This window comes from Phascolarctos cinereus, unplaced genomic scaffold (genome assembly GCF_003287225.1).
Source record: "Phascolarctos cinereus isolate Bilbo 61053 unplaced genomic scaffold, phaCin_HiC Scaffold_4;HRSCAF=312, whole genome shotgun sequence".
Lineage (NCBI taxonomy): Eukaryota > Metazoa > Chordata > Mammalia > Diprotodontia > Phascolarctidae > Phascolarctos > Phascolarctos cinereus.
Window position 1 is genome coordinate 64,905,286 of NW_027555847.1, and position 23,890 is coordinate 64,929,175.

Below are 23,890 nucleotides of genomic sequence, written 5' to 3' on the forward strand. Positions count from 1 at the left end.
CACTCTGAGTCATTTGTTGACATTCCTACCAAGGTGTGGAGTGCTATTATAAAATATGGTATGGGGCTGGCCCCTGCAAACCTTATTCAGCAGGAAGGAGAAGGAATCTTTAAAAAAAAAATGGTGAAGGAAAGAGCTGAACTTCCAAAGGAATGAAGAAAAACATCTTTTCCCAAACAAGGGTTAGGTACTTGAACAACAAAGGGAATGAAGGGGGTGAAAGCATTAAGGAGAGGAGAGGCTGGTCTGGCCCAGAGAGCTTGGGAACACAAATGTGACAGCATTTCTATTTTCTTAGGAAACAGGGGAGATTTGAAAAGGGAAAGAAGAATGTGCTTAATACATATATGTTGGTGGATCAATAACATTGACTGAACATAATAAAGTGATCAGATGGGAAAGGAGAGAGGTTTCTGCCAGGGTATGAGAAAAGAATGAAGAATCTATAAACCTTCCCAAAACAAAACTAGGTTTATAAAAGAAACATGGTAGAATGGGATGAGCACTGAATTATTGACTGAGTCAAGAGACCCAAATTCAAATTCTGATTCACCACAAACTGGTTGTCCAACCTTGGAAAAGTCAACCAAGTTTCCATTTCCTCATCTGGAAGAAAATGGAAGGGGAGGGGGACAAAGAGGGAATGGAATAAATGTTAAAGAACCTACTACATGATAAGTTTAGGGCAACTACATGGCAAAATACAGAGTGTCAGGCCTGGAGTCAGGAAGACTCATCTTCCTGAGTTCAAATCCGGCCTCAGACACTTACTAGCTGGGTGACCCTGGGCAAGTCCCTTCACCCTATTTGGCTCACTTCCCTCACCTGTAAAATGAGCTGGCGAAGGAAATGGCAAACTACTCCAGTATCTTTGACAAGAAAACCCCAAAAGGAGTCACAGAGAGTGGGACGGATATGGCTAAAATGACTAAACAACAAAAAATGTGCTAGTCACTGTGCTAAGCTCTTTACACATCTCATTCCATTCAGTCCTGAAACAACCCTGCAAGGTAGATGCTGTTATTATCCTCATTCTACAGAGGAGGAAACCAAGGCAAACAGAGGTTTAAGTGACTTGCCTATAGTTGTGAAACTACTAAGTGTCCATTCGGATTTGAACATGGGTCTTCCTGATTCCAATTCCAGTACTCTACTCACTGAGCCCCCTCATTCACAGAATCACAGCCTCAAGAACTGGAAGTGCCCTAGATGTCACAGGACCCTAGAACTTAAATCTAGAAAGAACCGGACATGTCATCCTCTGTACCAAATCAAGGCCAGAAGACCACTTGTTGGGAATCTCCCTTAGTGATTCTCTCTACATCATCGTTCACAGGTCTCTCTGCTTGAACTCTACTAGGGACAAAGAATCCTCTGCCTTACAAGGTAGATTATTCCATTATTGGACAGTTTAATTGTTTACAAAGCTACTCTGTAACTTTTGCCCATACATTCTAGTTCTAGTTGTAGTTCCTGGAATCAGTGTCTGAGTCATCTTCATCACTGCCTTTCAGAGATTTTCAGGTGGTTACTGTGTCCGCTGAGTTTTCTCTTCTCTGGGTTAAGTAGCTTATGACATTTTCCTATATATAGTATTGTTTCTAGAGCCTTTACCATAATGGTCACCTGTCTCTGGACACATTTCATTTGGTTAATGTGTTTCTTGACGTGTGCGACCAGAACAAATCTGGTGAGACCATTCATTACTTCCTCTTTGCTGAAAAAGAAAGTTATTTTTCAGGGAAGGGAGTGAGGGGAAATGGAGATCTTGACTGGCGATTCCATTAGTGTAAGGAATTCCCAGAGAGGAAAACTCCCTCTATCAATGCAGGTCTACAACTTAACCATCTTAACAAGCTATCCAGGAGCATGAAAAGATTAAATACCCTGTCCAGGGTCACAAAGCCATTATATGTGAAAGGAAGAACTTGAATCCAGGTCTTCCTGACTCTGAATAATGCCTAAAGATTTTTTTTTTTTGCATACAAATGGCAGTGTTAAGATGGAAGTCAACTTTAGCCCCTTTAAAAGTCCCAATGTCTCTTTCACAAAACCTGAGGTCAAGCTATACCTCCCGAACTCTGCATTTGGACAGTTAGCTTTCTGAGTTCAGGGATAAGATTTTACATTGATCTCTGTGAAGTTTCCTCTTGATTTCAGCCCAACCCTTCAGTTTGTCAAAAATCATTCTTAATCTTCATCCTGTGATACATTAACCATCCCTCCCAGCTCTGTGTTATCTGCAAATGTGAAAAGAACAATAGCTAGACTGTCATTTAATTTGTTGATAAAAATATCAAACAAGTCAAACCTATGGGCAGCGCTCTACAGCCACCATGGGAGACTACCTTCTGCAATTATCCAGCCATAGATTTAGAGCCGCAAGGGACCTTGGCAGTCATCTAGTCCAACTGCCTTATTTTACATATGAGGAAACTGAGCCTCAGGGTCATGAAGTGACCTACTCAAGGTCACACAGAGGAAGTAAGTGATAGAGCTGATATTTAAATCCTTGTCCTCTGAGTCCAGATCCAGTACTTTTTATCTACTGCACCATCCTACTCACTCACCAATGATCTTTGGGCACAGTTCTTCAATTTGCTTCCAATCTACCTAACAGTGCTATTATCCAGCCCACATTCCTATATGTCTTTCACAAGGATATCATAAGGACATTGTTAAATGTTTTATCAAATCAAGATATATTTACTCTAAAGTATTCTAGCCATCTTATAAGCAACAAAAGAAAAAAAAAGAAATAAGTATAACTTGGCATGACTTGTTTTTAGTGAACCGATTATGTCTTCTATGACTTAGTCATTTCCTTTCTCTACCTACCCACATTAAGGAGATATTATAGAGAACAAATGAAATAATAATAATAATAATAACAATAGCATTTATGGTGCCTGCTGTATCCCAGGCACTACACTAAGCACGTTATAAATATTATCTCATTTGACCCTCACAATCGTGGGAGGGAGGTGCTACTATTATCCCCATTTTACAGTTAAGGGAAACTGAGACAAACATAGGTCAAGTGACTTGCCCAGGTTTATACCACTTAAAAAGTGTCTGACGCCAGATTTGAACTCAGGTTTTCCTCATTCCAAGCCCAGCACCCTATCCATTGAGTCAGTTAGCTGCCTAAATAATAGGTATGAAAACCATTTTAAAAGTATAAATCATTACACACATTAAAGCATCTTCTTTTTTTAATGTCAAAAGGTATACCTTTTCACACTAGGACTCAGTTTTCACTGTCATGAGCTGCATGCACACTCTGCCAGCCTCATCTCTATGATTCTGGATAGGACCTAGTGAATGAAGTGCTAGCTAGACTGAGAATTAAAAAGATCTCCGGTACTTCACAGCGGGGTGAACTTGGGTACTTGAACTCCTCTGAGTCTCAGTTTCCTCCTCTATAAAAAAGGTGATCATAACACCTATCTTACAGGGTGATTGGGAAGATCAATTGAGTCCTTGTAGGTAAAAGGCCATGAAAACCTTAAGTACCCTATAAATGTCAGCTGCTGTTTTTATAGTGTGGTATAATTGTATCCAACAGCAATTTGGGGAAGGGGAGGGATGGAGTAGATACTGTGTGAACATGCTATGAGCCACTAGGGAATTCTCTCGAGATGTTCTATGAAAAGTGTCTAGAACTCACAGGAGGAAGAAAATAATTCTAGCTACAGAATCATCATTGCCCTTGCTGCTGCCATTAGCAGGGATCTTCCCGGGGAAGCCACCAGGTAGCCACGGCTCATTAGCTGTTATGTCACTCTGACTTTTGAAACATCTGCTCTGGACCACAGGGCAGGAAGGTGTCCTAAGTTCTCATAAAGCAGGGTACATTTTATTTGAAAGCCAATTGCCTTGCTCATAATAAATGCTTGTTAACTGACTGACTACATCTGTAAGCCGTAGGGTGTTAAGGTAAAGACTATATAGGGAGAGATTAAATTATGGCTAGGATGGGGATGAGGGTCAGGGAATGGATCTGTGATTTCATTGGTTGAGGGTAGTGGTTCCCAAACTTGTTTGTATCAGGACCCCTTAAACAATCTTGAAAATTTTAGAGGACCCCAAAAAGCCTTTATTTATGTGAGTTGTGTCTATTGACATTTAGTGTATTAGAAATTAAAACATTTTAGTATGGTTATAAAAACAGTTTTGACCTCACACATCCCTAAAAGGGTCTCAGGGACCACTAGGGGTCTATGGACCACATTTTGAGAATGACTAGTCTCAGGAACTTCCTTGTGATAAAACTCCTTTTAGCAGTGCAGGTTGGCACCTTCTATGTAACTTACTATCTCACAAAGTTGCCTAGCACAGTCTGTAGTTAAGAGACTTCTCAGGGTCACCCTATCAGTATATGCAAAAGGCAGATCTTCCCGATTTCAAGGCCTTCTCTCTAGGCAATGCCTCTTTAAACCTCCAAGCTGGAAATGAAGACCAGAAGCTCGGTACTCATGTGGAAGATAGGGTAGCCAACAGTGGGCTGGGAGTGTGGCAGGGAGAAAGGGAGACAGGAAGGCGGTTTCAGCTGTGGCGTGTGGTCCATCTACCCAAAAAAGCATACGAGAGGGCAATTCCACAGCCAGGAACCCAAGGTCTCGCTGACCTTGGCAACAACACAGCAGCTACAGCCTGGGCAGAGAAAGAATTATTCTTGGACAGTTTCTTCTGCTCTTTCAGACTGCACTTCAACACTGAGCAGAAGAAGAGGAAAAGTCTAATGTTTCTGATACTGGAAGGGGGATGGGAGGACGGGTGGAAATCCAGCCCCTCTCCTAACCAGCCTTTCCAATTTCTCTATCCTTCATCTCTGCCTTATATATATTCAAATCACTGAAATCTCTCCCTTAAGAAAGGACCTCATGGGGCAGCTAGGTTGCATAGTGGATAGAGCACCAGCCCTGAAGTCAGGAAGACCTGAGTTCAGATCTGGCCTCAGACCAAACACTTGACACTTACTAGCTGTGTGACCCTGGGCAAGTCACTTAACCCCAATTGCCAAAAAAAAGAAAGAAAAGACCTCAGTAACATGTCCTGGGATGTGAGAGGGGATAGCATTGACAGCAGGGTGGAGAAGGAAGGAAGCACGGTGATGTAATGGGAAAAACTCCAGGTGTGGTGTCAGGAGACCTAGGTTCAAATCTCAGCTCTAACACTTAACTGGGTGACCTTGGCCAAGTCACTCCACCAGATAAGCTTCAATTCCCTCCTCTCTTAAAGGAGGAAAGTAATCCTTCCACTACTAACCCGACAGAGTGGTTAAAAAAAAAAAAAAGAAAACATTGTAATTCTTAAAGCGTCAAATAAATGAGGCAGGTAAGTGTCTGCCTATATGGCGGAATTTTAGGATTGCCAAGAAACTCCCCTTCCCCCCAAGTGTCTCCCACTGTCTTCCTATGGCCTGGACATGAGAAAACCATTTTTTTTTTCACTTAAGTCATTAGGCTTTGTGAAAATGCAAAAAGATCTATTCAGTCATTAGCAACTTTTGGTGGATTCGCCAGTCAGATCCTGTCCCAGGTCATAGTTACTAGAACAGGATTTCCTGGAAATGAGTGGGGAAGGGGTCTAGTGCTCAGGTCTATATGCAATTCATGTGGGTTACCCAAGACAGCCAGCCATCAGCCTGATGACCCCCAGGCACCTGCTGCTAGAGCTGGGGGTGTTCATCTGGTGTCCAAGAACTTGTGTTTGTTTGTTCTTTTAGTATTTTGATAGTTTTATTCTGATATAATTGTGTCCCTCTGTAATCACCTACATTTCATTTTATGCATTTAAAAGCTTTCTTCTGAAAAGGGGTCTATGTTTTCCCCAGACTACCAAAAGAGACCATAACACACGGAAAGGTCCAGATCCTTGCATTAGAGCAGCCTGGGAGGGGAGGGTCAAAGGCAAGCCTCTTAAATGCATAATTTTGCCTTGGCCCAATCTGCCTTATTTGGAAAAATCTCAGTGACAAATCAAGCCAGCTTAAGACCACAGATTTAGTGCTAGAAGAGACCTCAGAAGACAGCTAGACAGAGGATCGCAGATCTGGAGCTGGAAGGGACCTCAAAGGCCTTCGAGTCTGACCATCTTATTGTACAAATGAGGAAACTGAGGTCCACAGAAGTTAAGTAACTTGCCCTAGGTTATACAAGTGTTACATGCCTGAAGTAGGATTTGAACACAGGCCCTCTAAAAGGGTTGATTCTCTTTCCACTATAACATGCTTTTTCCCTAAGGTTTAAGAGGAACTAAAAGGAGCAGAGTAAAGATTTGAACACCAATCCTCTGATTCCAAGTTTAGCATGCTTTCTACTCTATCAAATCGCCTCCTAGCTTCTTATATTTCTGAGTGTAATAGCAAAGCAAGGAATTTGGGTTCCTAAAGCAAAAAATGTCCAAAAGGCCCCTTTGCTCTCTGTGAGTTGCCAAGTGTTCCCCTCTCTACCACATGGCAGCTGTCTGGGTGGTTTTTGTCCCCACTGAAGGAGGGCTATCTCTACTGGAATGCCCGAAGTCTCTGTATTAGCCCTCTCCTATATGATGATTAAGCAGTGACTTGTATGTGCTGTCTTATGAATATTCTTTGAATTGAGATGCAAAAAAGATGTCAACAAGTTTCGACGATGAGCACCATCACTTGCTGGGCGTCAGAGCTTCGCGGAATTTTAGTGCTAGAAGAATCCTTAGAATCCAGGCACTGGAAGAGCCCTTAAAGGCTATCCAAGCCCACTTGCTTTGTTTTATAGATTACAGAACTGAGGCACAGAGAGGCAAGCCTGCCCAGCAGAGCCGAGCCTGGGGTCCAAGTGCTAATTCTAGGTTCAGTAAGGCTGCTCCCCACCGAGGACAATGGAGGTCCTTTTTTGGTTATTCTTCTCCTAGGGACTGTCTTACACAAGTAGGAAGCTACTACATAATGAGAAGGGAGGGAGCCCTTGTCCTCCCAAACACCCTTTCCCTAGCTGAGGCTGGAGCTGGCCAAGACCACCTGAGAGGCACTCAGGAAAGCAGAAGCTTCTTTCTCAAACCCTGGGTTTCTGTGACCAGCTCATGCCCCAGAGGCTGGAGGGGCAGTCAAGCCCACAGAGCAAGCCCCGGGGTAAACAGGAAGGTTCTTGTCTCTAGAGCCCCAGGATGCTGACAGGCCCAGTCATCATCCAGAGTAAAAATACCAGCTTGAAGATGAGGTCTTGCCATGGGGGGAAAAGACAGATTGACTTCAAAGTTATTTTGTTTTAAAACTGACTCTGAATATTGAACACCTGTGTTGACAACTCGTGAATTCTCAAAACAGTCTTTTCTCCCTGTTAGTGGAGGCCAGAGCCTGTCACTTCTAGTTCATTTAAATGAAAACAGGGAGGATGGTTAAACTCCCACTTTGCATTTCAGCAAGATAATAATCCAGGACAGCTTGCTGTGACAGAGGAAATAAAGTTGTATCCAAACCTGCCTAATAGATTCCATTCCACCACCCTGTAGGCTTGCTATAAATGGTCTGCACCGGAATATTATCAGGGTGTATTTACAGTATCTTACTGGAAACCACAAAGTGCATTGTATTTTTTTTTGAGGCTATTTAAAGGCAATGGGTCAGAAAGGGAGTTATCTGCAGTGACATGAGCTGAAATATATGATGATTAGGAAAATATACAGATGGAAAACACAGTCCATCTTGCCAGTCCAGTGGGTTGGTAAGCTTTCGTTCAAGGCTCCTCTGAGCTCATGATTCCCACTGCAAATGGCCCAATGAAGACAAACTCATTCCTGGCCTAGTTCCTGGGATCTGGCTTTTCCTGCCTAGGTATAGGGCTATAAATCAAGCTAAAATTAAAGGCAGAAACTCAGGAAGGGCACCTGGTTATTGATGGAGGAGTATTGAGGTTTAGGGTGCCAATGTCTCGGCAGCATGGCTTAAATATGTATGTGAATGTAGGAACTCTATGTATGTGTACACATAACCAAGGACAAATGGAAAGTAGTCATCCAAAACTATCGGTGTGATGGAAAGAAAGTTCACCTGACTAGGGGTCTCTTATCTCTTTTACTAAGTTACTGTGGGACCTTGGACAAGTGATTCCTATTTTCTGGGCCTTAGTTTCATCCTAAGAAGAAAGACAGGAAGAGATTAGATGAGTTTTAGATTTCTTTCTACTTCTAACAAGGCAGAGACGGCAGACCTCACAGGTCACAGACACTAAGTCTAGAAGGGAATGGTAGACATCAATGAATCCAAACCCTTCATTTGGCACATAAGAAAACAGAAGTTCAGAGAGCTGATCTGCCTGAGGTCACTTAACCTGAGGTTAAGTAGAAAGTGAGGGTTTGAACCCAAAGCCTCAAACTCTAAAGATCAGGCTCTTTCCACCATACCGTGCTGCTTCTCACTCCTATCTGAATCACAAATTCCATTTATACCATCCAAGATGAGATTTACCATATTGATAGCAATTCATGCGGGGAAAAAGTCAGGATTTTAGAGGATTCCAAGCTTAATATAACTCAAAAGTATGCTTCAGATTAAAAAAAAAAAAAAGCTAGTCCATCAGTCCACCTTAAAAGAAGTATGGTGTTCATTCCAGAACAGAAGAAGTAATAGTGTCTCTGTATCCTGTACTAGTGAAACCACATCTGGAGTCATGCCTTCATTTGTGGCACCCTCTCATAAGAGAGCCACTAATAAACTAGAGAGCATTGAGGGCCAGATGATGATAAGTCTGGAAACCGAGTCATATGAGGAAAGGTTGGAGGAACAAGGTACATTTAATTTACAGAAAAGAAGACTTAAATGGAAGAGTAGACCATCTTCAAATGGTTCACAGAACCTGAGATTTGAAAGGGATATTAGAAGTCATTGTTTCTTTTTTTTCCTTTTTTTTTTTTTGTTTTGAGTAGGCAATGGGGTTAAGTGACTTGCCCAGGGTCATACAGCTGGTAAGTGTCAAAGTGTCTGAGGCCGGATTTGAACTCAGATCCTCCTGACTCCAGGACCAGTGATCCACCCACTGCACCACCTTGCTGCCCCAGAAGCCATCTTTTCTAAGCTCCTCCCTAATTCAAGAGTCTCCCTTACAGTATCCTTTATAGTCTCACTTTCAGCAATAGGGAACTCGCTATCTCAAAAGGCTGCCCATTTAGACAGTTTTCAACACTAGAAAGTTATTGAGTCGGTCTTCCTCCCTAGCATCTCTGCCCATTCATTATTCCTTGCTCTACACTCTAGAGCAACAACAGTGTTCTACATGGCATCCTTAAATGTGTTTTCAAACAAAAAAACAAGAATACCTTTCCCAAATTAGCTCACATGACCAAAGTTTATTGTGCTATGTTCATCTAATCATGGAGGGGAAGGTGATCATATGATCATAGATTTAGAACCGATAGGGACCTTAGAGGCTCTTGAGTCCACCCAGCTCATTTGACAAATAAGGCAACTGAGGCTTAGAGAGCAGAATAAAGACTTGTCTGGGGTCACAGCTAACAAGTGTCCAAGGTGGGATTGGAACCTAGGTCTTCCTGAGTCTATGATCAAGAAATAGGCAGATCCTCCAAACCAGCTTGTCTAGATGAGTGAGAAAACTAGCATGGTTGGATCACCGCTCTGGGACTACAGTCACTAGGTTGCAAATGCTGAAGCTGACCTCGATGGGAACATCTCATCTGTGTCATCACAGGATGACGGAAACAGAGTACCAAGGCAACTTATCCAAGTAAGTCAGAGCGAAAGACTGCTCTAAAGGAACAAATAATAATAATTTAAGGGGCTTTCATCAAATGTGTAGTTTGTCAACATAGGTCATACTCACTGAAGAACTGTGCAATGTTCCATTTTATTCTTCCTTTGTGGCCATAAATCTTGACTATTAATATCAGAGGCATGCTTAGAATCAAAGATTCACAAAATGTTAGAACTGAAAGAAACCTCAAAGATCATCTGGTCCAGTTTCCTCATCCCCATTTTGAAGATTGGGAAACTTGTCTAAGACCCTTTAATGAGTAGATATAATCAGAGAAGTATCACACAACCCCACAGACACACTCCCCAGACAGTCAGAAAAAAAAACCTGTCAGAAAAATTCCCCACAGATAGAGTACCTCAAACAAATCCATAGACTCAGAGATATGCCCCATCACAAACACACCCATAACCCCCAACTACCCTCACCAGCACTCCAATACACACTCTTACAGAAAGATTATAATCACTCAGATGCAACCACAAGGATAGATGTGTGGATATCCTTCCACACACATCTCTCTATACACACCCTCCACAGACTACCTCTTAGGTACACCTTCACATAAATACACATTCCCAAAGACATACCCCATAGAAAAATCCCTCAGATGTACCCTCTCATATCTTTCCCAAAACATCCCTTCTAGTGGTACTCCAATAGAAATACTATATATATATGCACATCTCTGAGATGCCTCTACATACGCATAGGTGTCAACCAATCACCAAGCATTCATAAAATGTCTAATATGTATCAGGCACTGTGCTAAGCGCCAGGGATACAAAGAGAAAAACTAAGAAAAATTAAATAGGCCCTGCCTTCAAGAGGCTTACATTGACCCTACAGACTCATCCCCACTGACACACCTCCCTAATCCACGTACAAACTAATCTATAAATGCCCCCTCACAGATACTTCCTATAAATAACCTATGAATGCCCCCTCCACAGATACTTCACAGATAATCCTTAAGATATCTTCCTCAAAAATCCCGACATGCTCATATTCACATAGATACCCCCTAGATTCATGATCCCAAAGAGACATTTCTCTTCACAGGTCTAAGCTGTTATCCCTCTGATCTCAGTTTCATGAGAAAGGTATTTTATTCCAATTCTAAATGCTTTAAATAGCTTAACACATTTGCTGTAAGAAAGCAAATCCATAAACCCTCACAACCTCTGTCACCTCTAACCATTTCCCAACTCTATTTCTGTGAGTGTAATTTTATTTCATGAACCCATTGATTATTTAACATTCTAATCAGAGGCTAAAAGGACCCTGCCAAGGAGAGGAAGAGATCCCAAAGGCAGAAACAACTTTGCTAAGTCCCTCTAGGAATGTGTGACTCATCCTTATCACTTGCTATTTGGTCACCCCCTTTATGTGATAATCTATGACAAAGGTCCACTAACTTGGGAAGAAATCTATCTCTTGTCCCAAGTCAGGGACAATATGTGCTGGAGCCAACCTGCTACCTTATCAAGTCAGTCAATCTTTTTGGTTGTTTTCAGCTATGTACCTGCAGATTATATCCCAAAGCTATCATTAAAAGAGAGGCGAGGAGAAGGGCCTATCCATGCAAAAATATTCTTAACTGCCTTCTTTAGAATGGGGAAAAAAACTGGCAACAACCCACATATCCAATGGCAATAACTGAATGGTATATTATAGTAGGAAGTAATGGCTCCATGGTCTATGACTATAGTGGAAATATCCCCATAAAAATGACAAACATAAACAATACAAAGAGATGGGGAAAGATATATCTAAGGTGATACATGAAGAGCTTAGTAGAAGAGGAGACAAAATGTGGATGTTTGACTATATCCTGATCAAAACAAACTATCAAAGGTAACAGAACTTTATAGGTACACAGACAGATCCAAAAGTGGACATGGCAGCAGAACTATTCATATACTGGAGATAGCTCAAAACTTTTTGGAAGTACAATCTGCCATACACAAGAAGATAGGAAAAAACAATAGCCAGACCCTTTGACTTTATGATTCTATTATTAGTTATGTACCTGAAGAGTCATCATAAGTGGACGGGGGGGGAAACGACAGCATATGTTTAAAGATACTGATATTGTTTGCAATTCCAAAGAAATGGAAAATAACCTAAATATGCTCTACCATTAGTGACTGGATGAATAAATGATGGGTATATCAATTTGAGCAATGAGTTGGTTGTAGGATGATAAAATTTTAGACCACAGCAAGTCTTGAAGACTACCAACCAGGTCAGAGAAGGGTTAGGCACCAGAGGACCGAGTCCCTATACCAACAAAATCACAAACTTATCAACAAAAGAGAATACCAAAAAAATGCAATAGACATGAAGTTCATGAAAAAAATTAGAGAGACACATGAAATAATGGAAACTGGAGAAAGCGAAACCAACAATGTCACAATCTCTTTGGGCCTCAGTTTCTTCATCTGTAAATGAGAGAGTTGGACAAGACAGCCTTTAAGCTCCTTTCTAGCTCTAAATTGTATGGTCTGAGCAGTATAAAAACTGACAGCCACCATGGCCCCTCAGTTCTTTGTGGTTTGTCCTCCCCTTTGTTCTTCAAACCTTAAACATTCTCCAGAAAAAGAGCACTAGCGCAGATGAGGCCAAGTTCGAAAGTTCCATTCTTGCCTCCAAGTCAAATATCTTGGCTATGTCTATTCCCTGACTAGAGCTGGCCAGAGCCCTCCTAAAGTCACCTCAAAAACACATGTTGACAGCATGAGTTATGTAAAGTACTTTCTAATCCTTAAAGTGCAACATAAAGGTCAACTATTATTACTACAAGCAAAGACTCAATATTTGTTGGTGATGTTGTAGACTGGATGCATCCACTGGGAAGGGGGTTGGAGTACATGACCAACTTTGTCCACTGAATGCCAAGTGTCTGATTCTAGTAATCTTCCAGTATTTTTTTTTAATAATTCAAGGATCTGTGATTTCATTTGTTTGGGTTTTCCCTCCATTGCCAGGCTTCTGAGGCAATGTGCTCTACTGAATTCAAAGTCATAAGGCTTGAGTTCTACATACATGGCTTTGAACAAGCCACTTCCACTCAATGAGCCCCAGTTTTTTCATCTGTGAAATGAGCTAGACAAATGGCTCCAAAGTCTCTTTTAGTTCTTAAAACTCTATGGTCCCATAAGAAGGAACAGGTAAGAGAATGTGGGTAACTCAGCACACAATCCTGTTGAACAAACATTTAAAGTAAGTGCCTACTCTTAAGTAATGAGGCGACAAGAGCAAAATTGAGAAAGTCCCTGCCCTGAAAGACATTCTACTGAATAGCACTGATCTTAGAGTCAGAAGACTTGAGTTCAAATCTGAACTCTGACACTGAGTAGTTGTCCACAACCTGGACATCTCCAGACAAGCTATTTTCACTCAACTCCACTTGGGCCATCACATCCACTCCCTTCTCACAGGAAAATGGATTCTGCTAATAGGAGCCACCTTAGGCTTTGATAGGCTGGCTTTGGTCCTTATCTTGTTGCATTTCAGACCCCTGCAGCACTCCCTGGACACCCCCAGCCAACCCATCATGCACATAAAAGAACCCCTTTATGTGATGGCTTCCCTTATTAGAATGGAAGCTCCTTGAGGACACATACTTGGATTACTTGCTTTTAGTATCTGCCACAGTACCTGGCACACAATAAGCATTTAATCAGTGCTTTGTCTATTCATGTGATCCTCTCTCTGGCTCATTTTCCTCATTTGTAAAATGAGGATAAGAATATCTGTATCAAATTCCTCACAGGGTTGTTATGAGGAAAGTATTTTGTAAATGTCAAAGTGCTAGAGGAACCTGGGCTGTCGTGATTATTGTGACTTAGAACAACAGATCCCACTAGTGGGAAAAAAACTCCAATTTCATGTCCTCCTAATCATGGGCAGGTCATCATCACTAACATTACTGTAGCCAGTACTTAGAATTACAAGGTTGCTGGTTCCAAACAGGGTGAGATCCCCAGAATTTGGAAAAATCAGAAACATGGAGTGAATAAAACCAGCCAATGGTCTAAGTTCCTTGGTGGTAAAGCCTCTGTGTTTTTGGTTTTGTATCCCCAAGCTGGCACAATGCCTTGCACATAGTAGGCATTAAAGAAATGTCTATCGGGATGAACTTAAATTGGACTGGCAAAAGAAACTCACTCAATGAACAAACACAGCTCCAAAGAAGAGCACAAAGCAATGTACCTCTCTCCTTTCCTTTTAGAGAACCATGGGTATGGCCAACGCATCCACCGATTTTGCTGAAAATTTTTTCTTTCTAATCTTCATTACTAGGGAAAGCTCACTGAAAGTCCCTGCTCACTTCCAGTCTATCCCATTCCTTTCCAATGGCTGTGAGAAGATGGGCAGTATGTCCTGTGCCATCTAACCGACATCATCCCATCCAGTATCTACCAGCAAAGCAGGGCCTACTGCGGTCCAGAATCTTGCCACCTGCCCCACTAACCTCCCTCCCCCAACCCTCCAGACCTGGGTCTCCAGAGACTAACCCCTGCCAGGAGGAGGGGAGCCACTATGATGTCAAGAGGGAAGCCCACTTTGATCATGAGGCATCATAACATTCTCCTCTGTAGGTTCACCAGGAAACTCTTACCACACTGGTTCAGGCCCTTATCACCTCCTATGTGGATAATCACAATGCCTCCCTCCCCACTCTGGGCCCCTTATCTCCAGTTTCTCTGGCCTTCATTCCTTCCCTTCCCTTGTTACCAGAGACAATAATCTTCCTGAAATGCCTCTATCACTTAGATCATTCCCTTGCTTCAAAGCCTACAGGGTTTCCACATGCTCTATAAGGTAAGGTTCTAGGTCCTTAGGATAGCATTCAAGTATTTCCATGGTCCGGCCTAACTCTCTGTCATTTTCAGCTTCTTCTCCCACTAGCCTACAAGAAGCCACCCTCTAGGCAAACTGATCTTACTATGACCTGAACATGCCCAGTCTTCCCACCTCCTTCTGATCATGCCATTTCTTTACAATAAAAACAAAAACAACGAAAAATAATTATTAGGCCCCTATTGCACTGAACTAGGAACTATAGGAATCACAAAGTCTAGATCATCTGCCCTCCAGGAACTTGCAATCTAGTAGAGGGTAAGGCACAAACATAGACACATAATACATAATAATACAAGACAAGCGCATTAAAGAGTTACCAAACAAAGGGCTATGAGGTCAGAATTCATCTACCAGTAACAACACTTCCCCACATCCTTTAAAGCCTTGCCTGACCTTCATGGGGCCTACTATCTACCATAACACTCATGTATACAGCCTTGCCCATATACTGCATCCTCCTAGTGAGAGTGGAAGCTACTCTAGGGCAGGACCTCATCTCATAATTTTTCCCATCCCATAATATATCCTAGCAGAGTCTTGACCATAAGAGATACTCACTGAATATCTGTTGATTGAGTGATTGATTCCATTTTTTTCCCCTAAATCCTGGTCTCCAATTTGAATGGGGCCCAAGGGAGCCCTTCACTGCAAAGACCTCAGAAGCAGCCCTGGGAAGCCCCAAGGTCAAGGTCAAGCCAATTTGACAGCTTTTCCTTTTAAGCTGCTGGGTGTACTTGGAGGATTACTTAGGCAAATTTATTTTTAATTTACAGTAAATAAGGAATCACTGATCACAGAACAGGGAAAAACAGCAGCTTAACCACATCTTGGGAGGGATTCTGAGCTGCTTTTGCTCTCTGTTCCAAGCCTTAGGGGGGTTAGGATGAGAGAGAAAACACAAGCTGGCCAGGATTACAGAGAGTAAGAGTTTGGTTTCCCAGACCTCATCGAGGCTGTTACTGGAGATCCCAAAGGCTGAGGTCCTGTCTGAGGGGTCCTGAATTTAGACAATGCATGTCCACTGTATCCCAACCTTCCCCCTAATATCTCACCTCCCCCGGATTTTCTCTGCTTCCTCAAAGGGCCCTATAGATTACAGCTTGAGGGTGGGACCATTAATCCAAAATGCAAAACACTGGCAGGAAACTACTTCAAGCCTTGGGTGACCAGGACTGACCTTCTAAAACTCCTATGGTCTTCCTCCCACCTGGCCTGCCTGCTACCTCCTTGGGAGGCTCACTCCCATGAATGCAGGAATGTACATCCCATAAATACTATTCTTTCCAGGGACTCCTTTCCATTTAGATCTGTTTCTGGGTCTTTTGCCAATTCTGGCATTTCATTGGCAGCTAGGTAAGACAGTGGATAGAGTGTTGGAGTTAGGGTTAGGAAGACCAAAGTTCAAATCCTGACTCAGACACCTAGTAGCTGTGTGCCTCTGGGTAAGTCACGTAATGTCTCTCAGCCTCAGTTTCCTCATCTGTCAAATGGGGATAGTCTTACAGGATCAAGTGAGGTAGCGTATGCAAAGTGCTTGGCAAACCTTAAAGCACTGTATAAAGGCTAGCTATTACTGGCCCCTCTGTGAATTCTCTTTACCTAAAGTTTACCACAAAATCACAGAACACAGAATCAGAGTCAGGATGGACCTCAGAGGTCATATAAGATCATAAATTTAGAGCTGCAAGGGACCTCATTTTACAGATGAGGAAACTAAGGCAAACGGAGGTTATATGACTTGCTTAGAGTCGCCAAGCTAGTCAGTGTCTGAGGCAGGATCCAGAATCTATCGATTCAGTGCTCTATCCACCTCCCAGTCCTCTACACAGCTTAGAAGTCCTTTCTAATTAGCCTGACAAGGTAATCAATCATCTACTTCTCCTGCCTGAATTGCTCCAGCAAATTCCTCCTATCTTCTTCCCAAAGCAGCCCATTCCCTTATTGGAAAGCTCTTCTTGAGCACAGGAGCCTACATATAGAGTTGAAAATTGGAAGAAAAAAAAAACCCTATAGCTGAAAGACCATGTAGTCCAACTGCCTCATTTTACAGAAGAGGACAGTGAGGCTCAGAGAGGTTGAGGAACATGTCCAAGGTCACACAGGTGGTAAACATGCTGACTCCAAATATAGCCGAGGAAAGAATTCCAGTCCTCCTATTCCAAATCCAGTGCTTTTCCCATAGTACCACGATTTCTTCCTTCCCCCATTTTGTTAGAAAGTAAGCCAAAACTTGTCTCCCACTAACTTCCCCCCCATTGCTACTAGGTATGTCCTTTGAAGCCATGTGAAAGAAATTTAAACTCTCTTCCAGAGGCCCTACTGATATCTAAGAACTCAATCCCAATTCTGCCACACCCCCAAACCCCATTTAGGACTTCACTTTGCTAGGCAAAGCCTCCATCCTGGGCTCCTCTGCCTCTTCCTCAGATGGTCTGCTTTCCTCGACCTCACACCACCCTGCTTTACACCTATGGAAGATGTCCAGCTTATAAATACCCCTCTTAAAGTAGGGCACCCAAAATACTCCAGATGTGGTCTGACCTTCTTCTGGACACCACACTTCTCTCAGGATGACCTCAGATTGCATTAGCTGTGTTGGCAGCCACATCACACTGTTGACTCATACTGAGCTTTCAGACAATTAAAACCTGTTGTCTTTTTTCTTATGAACTGCTGCAAAGCCAAGGCTCATACATCCTATACTTTTGTGGTCGATTTGTTTAACTTACATTCAGGATAGTCATCCTAATTTGATTTTGACTCATTGGTGAAAAGCAGTGTGGCGTAGGAGACAGATGGCTAGAATTAGAATCAGGAAGACCCAGGTTCCAGTCCTGCCTGAGGACTAGGGTTCCAATATGAGTCACAATCTGTATGACTATGGACAAAGGGCTCCAGGCTTCTCTGGAGACTGTTATAAAACAGTGGCTGATCTGTATCAGTGAAGGAGCTTCCCTACTGGGAGTTCCTCATACTAATGAAATCATAGTTTGAGACCAAATTATTGAGGTTTAACCTCATGTTCCAGGTGGTCTCAAGACTTTTTTGAGTCCTTTCTCTGGTAGTTCCAATTATAAGCTCTCTTTCCTGGTTTATGTTATTTTCATATCTGAGGAACATTTCTTCTGGGGGGAGGGGGAACCATGGTTAGGAGAGGGGAGAGAAGGTAGAATGGGAGTGTTGAAAAAGCATGGATTCAATTTTATAAAAATAAGAGGCATTCCCAAGTTAATAAATGATCAAAGGATATGAACAGGCAGATTTCAGAAGAAGAAATCAAAGCTATCTACAGTCATATAAAAAATGCTCTAAATCACTATTGATAGAGAAATGCAAATCAAAACAACTCTGAGGTACCACCTCACACCTATCAGAAATGACAAATGCTGGAGGGGATGAGGGAAAATAGGTATGCTAATGCACTGTTGGGGAGTTATGAACGGTCCAACCATTCTGAAGGATAATTTGGAACTATACTCAAAGGACTATAAAATTGTGCATACCCTTTTCACCCAGCAATACCCCAAAGGTCTGTACCCCAAAGAGATCAAAGAAAAAGGAAAAAGCCCTATATGCACAAAAATATTTGTAGCAACTATTTGTGGTAACAAAGAATTGAAAATTGAGGGGATGCTTATCAACTGAGGAATGGCTGAACAAGTTGTGGTATATCATTATGATGGAGTACTATTGTGCTATAAAAAATGACAAGGGGATGGTTTCAGAAAAAACAAAAAACAAAACAAAACAAAACTGTGGTAAGATGTGGATGAACTGATGCAAAGTGAAATGAGAAGGACCAGAAGATCATTGTGCCCAGTAACAGCAACATTGTAATGATGACCAACTGTGAAAGACTTGAATACAATGACCCAAGACACACTCATGATGAAAAAATGCTATTCACCTCCACAGAGAGAACTGTTGAACCCTGAGTACAAAATGAAGTATAATTTTCTCACCTTTTTTTTTTGGCAGTATGGCTAAAATGGAAATGTATTTTGCTCAGGTCTTCCTGACTCCAATCCACCATGCTACCTAGTTGTCTCCTATCAGCCAGCTGACATCTTTCTATCTAGTCCACAGGAACCGACTGAGAGATTCTATCAAATGCTTTGCTGAAAACCCAGAGTAACTACATCTAGAGCATTGCCCTGATCTAGTAAACCTACCAATAAAGTCAATTCAATCCAATGGGCATTTGTTAAACATATACTAATCACAAGGTACAGTCCTAGATGCTAGGAACTAAAAAAACAGCCCCTGCCCTCAAGATGCTTACATTCCCCTGGGGGGGGGAATATGATGTGTAAATCAATAAATACATAACATCTGAAGAAGGGGCAATTATTTACAAGTAGGAAGATGATAAAAGGTGTCTTGGAGTGGGGGGCATCTGAACCTCAGGTGAGCCCAGGGCAGAACCCTAGGTCACACCTTTCATTGGGGAGCAGATCATGCATGATTATCTAACAAAGGAGGCCAAGTGGGCAGACAGGGAGAATATTGGAGAACAGTGTCAAGAAAGCCAGAAGAGAAGACTATCTATGAGGGAGGAGTTAGCAAAAGTGCCCAACCTGCAAACAGGTCAAGACAGATGAGAAAAGGCCAAATAAGATTTAGCAATTATTAACAGCTCATTTTTATGTATCACTTTGAGGTTTGCAAAGAGTTTTACATATGTTATCCCTCTTGATCCTCACACAGTCCTGTGAGGAAAGTGCTATTATTATCCCCATTTTAAAGATAAGAAGACTAAGGCTGAGAGTAGTTAAGCAACTTGCCCAAGGGTACATAGCTAGACAGCGGCATGAAGAGAACTGTCTCAAAGAAGTGATCTTAGGATCATAGAACCACAGATTTCGAGCCAGAATGGACCTCAGAGGCCCACTAATACACTCCCCTCATTTTTACAGGTGAAGAAACTGAGATCTAGAGAGATTAAGTTACTTGGTCAAGATGACACAGATGAAAAAGTATCAAAACTATTATTTGAACCCAGATCCTTCAACAGTACTCTTTCTACTATACCACACTACCTCTTCAGTGCTAGAGCCAGAGGCCAGATTACAAGACGTGAATTCATTTAGGCATGGCTTATTCTTAGTAAACTCAGGCTGGCTCCTACTACCCCTATTGACATAGCTAGCAGTTGTTAGCTTTTCATAGAATATATTGACTTATTTTCTCCAAGAATTCTGCCAGCCTCCTTGACAGCTTCCTTAGCATCTCTTTCAAAGGCTCCTTCACCCTTAGCTTTGGTTCCCTGTCCAATAATTGCTTCACCCCCTCGCCTAGCCCTAGCATAGACCACTCACTGACCTTTTCCCTCCATGGGGAGAGTTTCTCCGACTGACTACCTCGTATCAGTCTCTAAGTTTCAGACTGCTTCCTTTGCCCAGTCCAGCCTTCACCCCTCACTAAGATATCTCCTCGTGGGATTTTGTGTCTCACGTTGAGTTACAGACTACATGGCAGAAGGAAAACAGCTTTCTTCCCCTTGTCTTCTTGTTCTTCAGCCCCATTCTTCACCACCACTGGAGGAACCCACGTTTCCACAATCTCACTAACTTGGAAACAGTAAACTGAGTTGTGGAATTGTCTTTGGCTAATTTTTTCCCCCTGAGAGGTACTATAATATAGTGGAAAGGGTGCCAGATTTAGAGTCAAGAAAAGCTGGGTTCAGGGTCTGCCTCAATACATAATACCTTGCTAGGTCTTTATACGCTCTGGGCCTCAGTTTCCTTTTCTGTAAAAGGAGGAGATTGGACTCAACAACCTCTAAGGTCCCTTCCAGCTCAAAAATCTATGATCTTCTGATCCTATTTCCAAGATTAAGTCCTTTCTTAAGTTCTCTTTCTGATCAAGGCTGATTCTCTCATAGACGCTTTCCTGTTAGAGAATGCAGGATAACATATCATAGCTTCTAGAGCTACACGAGACTTCAAACAGTCAATCAACAATCATTTATTAAGTGCTTTCTATGTGCCAGATACAGTAGGTGAGGTGCCTAAGATGCAAAGACTAGAAAAAAAAATGAAACAATCCCTGCCCTCAAAGAACTTACATTGTATCAGGGACCACATGCTCATAGGGTCACAGATTCAGAGCTAGAAAGGACCTTATAAACAGACCTCTAATCCAACTTTTTCATTTTACAGATGAGAAAACTGAGGCCTAGAAAGGTTAAGTGACTTGCTGAGAGTTACATAGCTAGTAAATGTAAAAGGTAGGATTTGAACCCAGATCTTCCTGACTCCACGTCCAGCACTCTACCTGCAACACCACACTGACTCTACTATCAGTCATCCTAAGGCATAGGTAGGGAAGAATAAAGAAGAAGGATAAGAAGAAGGGGAAAATTAAGAAAGGAAGCAGAGAAAACAGAGAGCAAAGTATAAGAGAGGCACTTGTGCCTGAGAGGAAGCCAGCAGTGATGGCTACAAGTCACCCATTCTCAGCCAACTGAGGGCAACCACAATGACTAAAGGAACTGAAATCATGTTCCCATGAACAATGGGAGGAATCAGGGGTGTTTAACCTGGAAAAGTACTAGCAGAAACATCTCTACAATCCACCTGCCCTTTGAAGAGGAATTAGACCGGACTGTGTAGCCTCGGAGGGCAGAACTGCAGCAATGAGCTCAATTTACAGTAGGATAGAAGCTCTGTTCAACAATGGAATGCCCCACTTCTGGGGGTAATGAGCTCTCTGTCACTCACAGTGTTCAAGAAAGTGGTTGGATGACCTTGAGAATGTCACAAAGTCAGGATTTACATTTCAGGCAGGGGTTGAGCTGCCTGATCCCTGAAGTTCCTTCTAACAGAGATTCCTCGATTCCCTAAGCCCGCTCTGCATGACCCCATGAGACCATTCTCCTGCCCTCTGCATCTGCTTCTTAACACCTTCTTTGCTGTTTCCTTTCACCTCTTTCTGTGTGACTTTCTACTGAGCTGCTTTACCTCCAACAGGCTTCCATTTCACAATGGCCACATCCTCTACTCCTTACCTCTCAATCTCACTCCTTATCCAAGAAGACCTCTCTGATGAGGCAAGAAGCACTCCTCTTCATCCTCCTCCAAACACCAAGGGGTAGGCCCCCGAGGCTATCTGACCCCACTAAAGGAAGGTCAAAGTAGAAGCAACCAGCAAGGACTGATTCCGAGGAATGAAACCTAGAATCCATCTCAAGCCAGAGAAGTGACTAACTGGATGATATTTAATTAAGGATGTCAGGGGCAGGAGACCACGGGCAAAATGCAGATTGCCAGTGTGATTCTGTTGTAGCCAAGTGAGATATGTTGCACTATCACCACTACTAAGAGTTAGGAATTCTCTCTAGCATAAAAAGGCAATGTGATCACAGTGAGAGTCCTTCCTTTCTTCATGTGTAAACTCCCCACAACTTTCCAAGGGGGCTGCTCTATTTGATGCCCAAGGGCCATGGGTCTCATGTTTGTCTTTCCTCCAGGAAGTGACCCTGAGGAAAGATTTTCTATGTGGGGCCACAGAGACAAGAAGCTTAGGAGTTCAAGACAGTACAGTCACCAAGGTGATTATCATCATTGACAATAACCACTTGAATGCCATATTTCTAATATTATTCTCAACTCTGATGGTTTTCCCCTTTGTCCTGAGAGTATTTCTGCTCCAGAAATCATGGTCTCTGATACAAGAACAAACAATAACTCCTCCAAGCAGTCCGTCAACTTCCACAAAAAAAGAGAAATAGAAAAAATGCAACAAGAGACCCTGAAGTGTCAGGTGGGAGAGTAATAGAGTAAAAGAAACTTTTAATTCCAGCACTGCTACTAACTGTTTGATCTTGGCTACAGGTTCCTTAACTTCTCAGAATCTCAGTTTCCCCATCTGTAAGATGAATAATAATCCCTGCCCTGTCTAAGGTGGTTGTGAGGATCCAGTAAGATAAGAGGGGTGAAAGGAATTTTGGAGGTATTAGGTGATATCCCAAGTAAAGTGCGGTTTATCAGTGGTTATTTAAGAAACTGTGGTATATGATTATCATAAGCCGTCCATCTGGATAACTAGGGCCAAAAGAAAAAATACTACCTCCTTCTTGACAGGGGTTTGGGATCGAAATCATACAACAACTCTCTGCCTCCCTCGGCTTAGCCAAAGAGAAGAGGCCACATTAAATCCACATGGACTGGTTACTTCTCTAAGTCTGGCATTTGGACAAATATTGGCATTAACTGTGTATTACTTTATCTCCTAGTTTTCATTGATTGCCGAAGAAACAAATATCTGAACAGTGTGTGCGTGTGTGTGTGTGTGTGTGTGGTGTGTGTGTAGGAGAGAGACAGAGAGAGACAGAGAGACAGAGACAGAGACAGAGAGAGAGAGATGGAGTTCTCTCCATTAAAGGGTGGGAGACAGGTGAATCTAGGACCCCTTTAAAGAAGGGTAGTATTTTCAAAAATAAGGGCATCTTGGTGAAAAAGTAGATGGAGTTCAGGCCTGGAGTCAGGAAGACTCATCTCTCTGAGTTCAAATCTGGCCTCAGGTACTTACTAGCTGTGTGACCCTGGGCAAGTCATTTAACCCTGTTTCCTCAGTTTCCTCATCTGTAAAATGAGCCAAAGAAGGAAATGGCAAACCAGTATCTTTGCCAAGAAAACCCCAAATGGGATCATGATGAGTCAGACAAGACTGAAACAAGTGAAGAACAAATTTTCAAAATTGCATTTCTACAGGGTATGAAGTAAGCAGATGGAATGGATAAGGTAAAGGGAGCTTACAAGGTAATCAGTAGTCCACAAATAAATAAGGCCACTGTTTTGTGGCCCTGAGATTCTTTCTAGCTCTGCAGTAAACAAGGAAGAGGTAACATACCCACTTTCAGCTCTTTCCCAAAGACCGTCCGCTCTCCCAGGGCTGAGCAGTTCCAACGACCATTTCGGAACTGAAACTGACACTCGTTGATTCCCATTTGAGACCCTTCTCCGATCACGATGATAGCGTCAGGTCGGCTCTGACAGATTGCCCTCTGTCTGGGAGCTAGTCCTGGGATCTTGTTACAGATGATGCTGGCCCCAAGAGCCACCACGGAGGAGAAACCCCTGCAAAGGAAGAGAGAGACAGACTGGTCATCAAGGCAGGGAGCAGTTTGTGGGGTCAGGGTCAGACCTAGCCCACCCCCTGGGGCAAACATTGACTCCAAGCTTTCTTTTTTAACAACAGAGGCTACAACCTTATCTCAGTCAAATATCTTCCTCACTCACTCATTTCAAGTGACTAGTTCAAGAGAATAA

The 23,890-nt window shown here is 42.5% G+C and overlaps 1 protein-coding gene across 1 annotated transcript in view; it reads right to left on the reverse strand.

The window, feature by feature from the left end:
- WNT7A (Wnt family member 7A) overlaps positions 1-23,890 on the reverse strand; it is an 88,977-nt gene that overhangs the window by 60,366 nt on the left and 4,721 nt on the right. The window contains exon 2 of the mRNA XM_020981257.2: positions 23,472-23,698. Coding sequence (XP_020836916.1) covers positions 23,472-23,698 — 227 coding nt within the window. The remainder of the gene's footprint in view (positions 1-23,471; positions 23,699-23,890) is intronic.